We start from the raw sequence: 2,282 nt of genomic DNA, 5'->3' as shown, positions 1-2,282 counted from the left end.
AAAATGGATATTTTGTTATGGGACGGAGAGAGTATAAAAGACAAAAATATCTAAACTATCTTACACATTTTTACTACTCATTTGACGGGCACGAGTTTTAATAAAAATAAGTAATCATTGTTACTTTTTTTTTTTTCTTTTATAGTAAAAAAGAATGTAAAAAAGTATAATAATTTTTTATTTAAAAATGAAACACAAATATATTTTTATGATAGCCCAAAAGTAAAGTGAATATAAATTTGAATGACGTAAAATCTTATTTCTATTCAATTACAAAAATTCAAAAAGATATTTTGTAGTAAGAACGGTGAGAATATAAATCTTTATTAAAATAATAAAAGTATCTTCTTATTACAACCGAAAATAAAAGTGGAAACACAATCGGATAAAAAGAGAGTACTAATAGACCGACCGCTGTTGTAAACTTAAAACAAACAAACCCAGGGACAACGGGGAAGATGGAATTAAATTTAGTCACGTGAGGAGCACGTGGCCGGAAAAATCTGGTTGACGTGGGGCCGAAAAGATCCGACGGCCCAGATCATTCCATCACGGTCATTTAAAGCGAAGGACGAAGCCAGAAGTTTGTTTCTTCTGCTTACGGACTTTAATTTCTCCACGCGTTCGACAGTTCCGTACCCGACGACTAGGGCAGGATGCCTCGCACGGCGACGGCGACAGCGGAGGCTTTCCGGTGTCTCGACGTCAGTTTCGCCCTTCCTACGTCGTTTTTCAGGTGGCCGAGGCTCTTCGCCTCCTACGTAACGCCGCCGAGCTGGAGGAGCAGCCCCAGCCTCAGCCTGGAGCCTTGGCGGTGGGCGGCTCGCCTCCGGATTCCAGATATGGACGACGTCGTTTGGTCCATCGTCTACGCCGTGGAGTCTATCGCGCTCGGTTCCTTCCTCTGCTTCTTCTTTGTCTTCTGCGGCTGCACTTTCTGAATCACAGATCGGTCCGGTCCGGTCTGGTCAGGTCCAGTCCAGTCCGGTTTAGGTATGTATATAATTAATTAATTAATTAATTAATTGTTCGTCTGTATGGTGGACTTTGTAATCGGAAGGCAATCTGCTGGCTGCACCTGCCAAAAGCACTTGCCACTTGTGTGCGGCGCGTGATGATCAGATTTTTTTTTTTTTTTTTTTTTTCCCCTCTTAAATTTGGGGAAATGAGCAGCTAATGAGAGCGTGCCACTTGCCTTCTTTTGACAGGTCTACGGTGAGGGCACTATTGTCTTTCCCTTGTTTGTTTGTTTTGCTAAAATTTTGTTTTGGTTTCGGTATGTTGTCTTTGTATCCTGTGAAAAGTTGCTTGTCTAAATACTTCTTCTGGTGGTTTGGACTTTATTACGAAGCTCCGTTGGATAGAAGATATCTTTAATAGTTTTGGAGTATTAAAAGGTTTTAAATAATAAAAAAATAACTGGAACACGGTTATTTAGGTAGTATAAATTAATAATTTATTAATGATAAGTTATGAGATTATTTTATTAATTTTTTATATGAATAGTATTATTGGTATTTTAATTTTTTTTTTATATTTCAATAAAATATATATAATAATTTTGTAGATAATAAAATTTATATAATACAAATAAATAAAAATATATTTATTTATTTATAATTAATTTGAAATTAATTTTATAAAAATTGAAGAGTTATAAGTGTAGGCTCGGCAACATTAAGTATAGGTAAAAATATTTATTTATTCAAAAGAAAGATAGAAATAAAATGATTTTGAGTGGGTCTTATTCGTAAGAGTTTATAAATTTAATTAAATTGATTTATATTTGTTAAATATGTTTAAAATGAATAAAATTTATTAAAATAGAAAAAGTTATTATCTTTTATGGGATGGACAAAAAAAAATGAATCATCGAGACAGAGAGAATATTTGATGTGATATTTATGAAGAAAAAAATATTTAATAGTATGATATATTTAAAATACTCCCTCAGTTCCATAAGAAAGTATCTATTTTTTTATTTTATTCCATTTTATAACAAAGTATCTATTTTCTTTTTTAGTAACTGTACAATTTAACTAACATTACAAATACCTTTACAATTTACAATATATTACATAAATGCTATTACTTTTATATCACACATACTAATAATGCTATTTTAGTCATTTTTACTTTATTCCTATTACATTATAATATAATACTAATATTTTTAAAATTACGTGTAAAAAACAAACGGATATTTAGTTAATAGACGGAGAGAGTAGTTGAAATAGTGCCAAAAACTTAAAATTGTTGTCTAACAAAAGAAAAGGTTCGAT

The 2,282-nt window shown here is 32.1% G+C and overlaps 1 protein-coding gene across 1 annotated transcript; it reads left to right on the top strand.

Moving 5' to 3' along the window:
- Positions 1-573: 573 nt before the first annotated feature.
- LOC127260594 (uncharacterized) lies at positions 574-1,343 on the top strand. Its single transcript, XM_051288406.1, has one exon. The coding sequence runs from the start codon at positions 657-659 to the stop codon at positions 939-941; it is 285 nt and encodes a 94-aa protein (XP_051144363.1). The 5' UTR covers positions 574-656; the 3' UTR covers positions 942-1,343.
- The last annotated feature ends 939 nt before the right edge of the window (positions 1,344-2,282 follow it).

The sequence above is a fragment of the Andrographis paniculata genome, unplaced genomic scaffold (assembly GCF_009805555.1).
Source record: "Andrographis paniculata isolate CXL003 unplaced genomic scaffold, ASM980555v1 Contig62END, whole genome shotgun sequence".
In the NCBI taxonomy this organism is placed as follows: domain Eukaryota; kingdom Viridiplantae; phylum Streptophyta; class Magnoliopsida; order Lamiales; family Acanthaceae; genus Andrographis; species Andrographis paniculata.
Note: the sequence above shows the minus strand (reverse complement) of the source record. Positions and strands in the feature narration are given on the sequence as shown.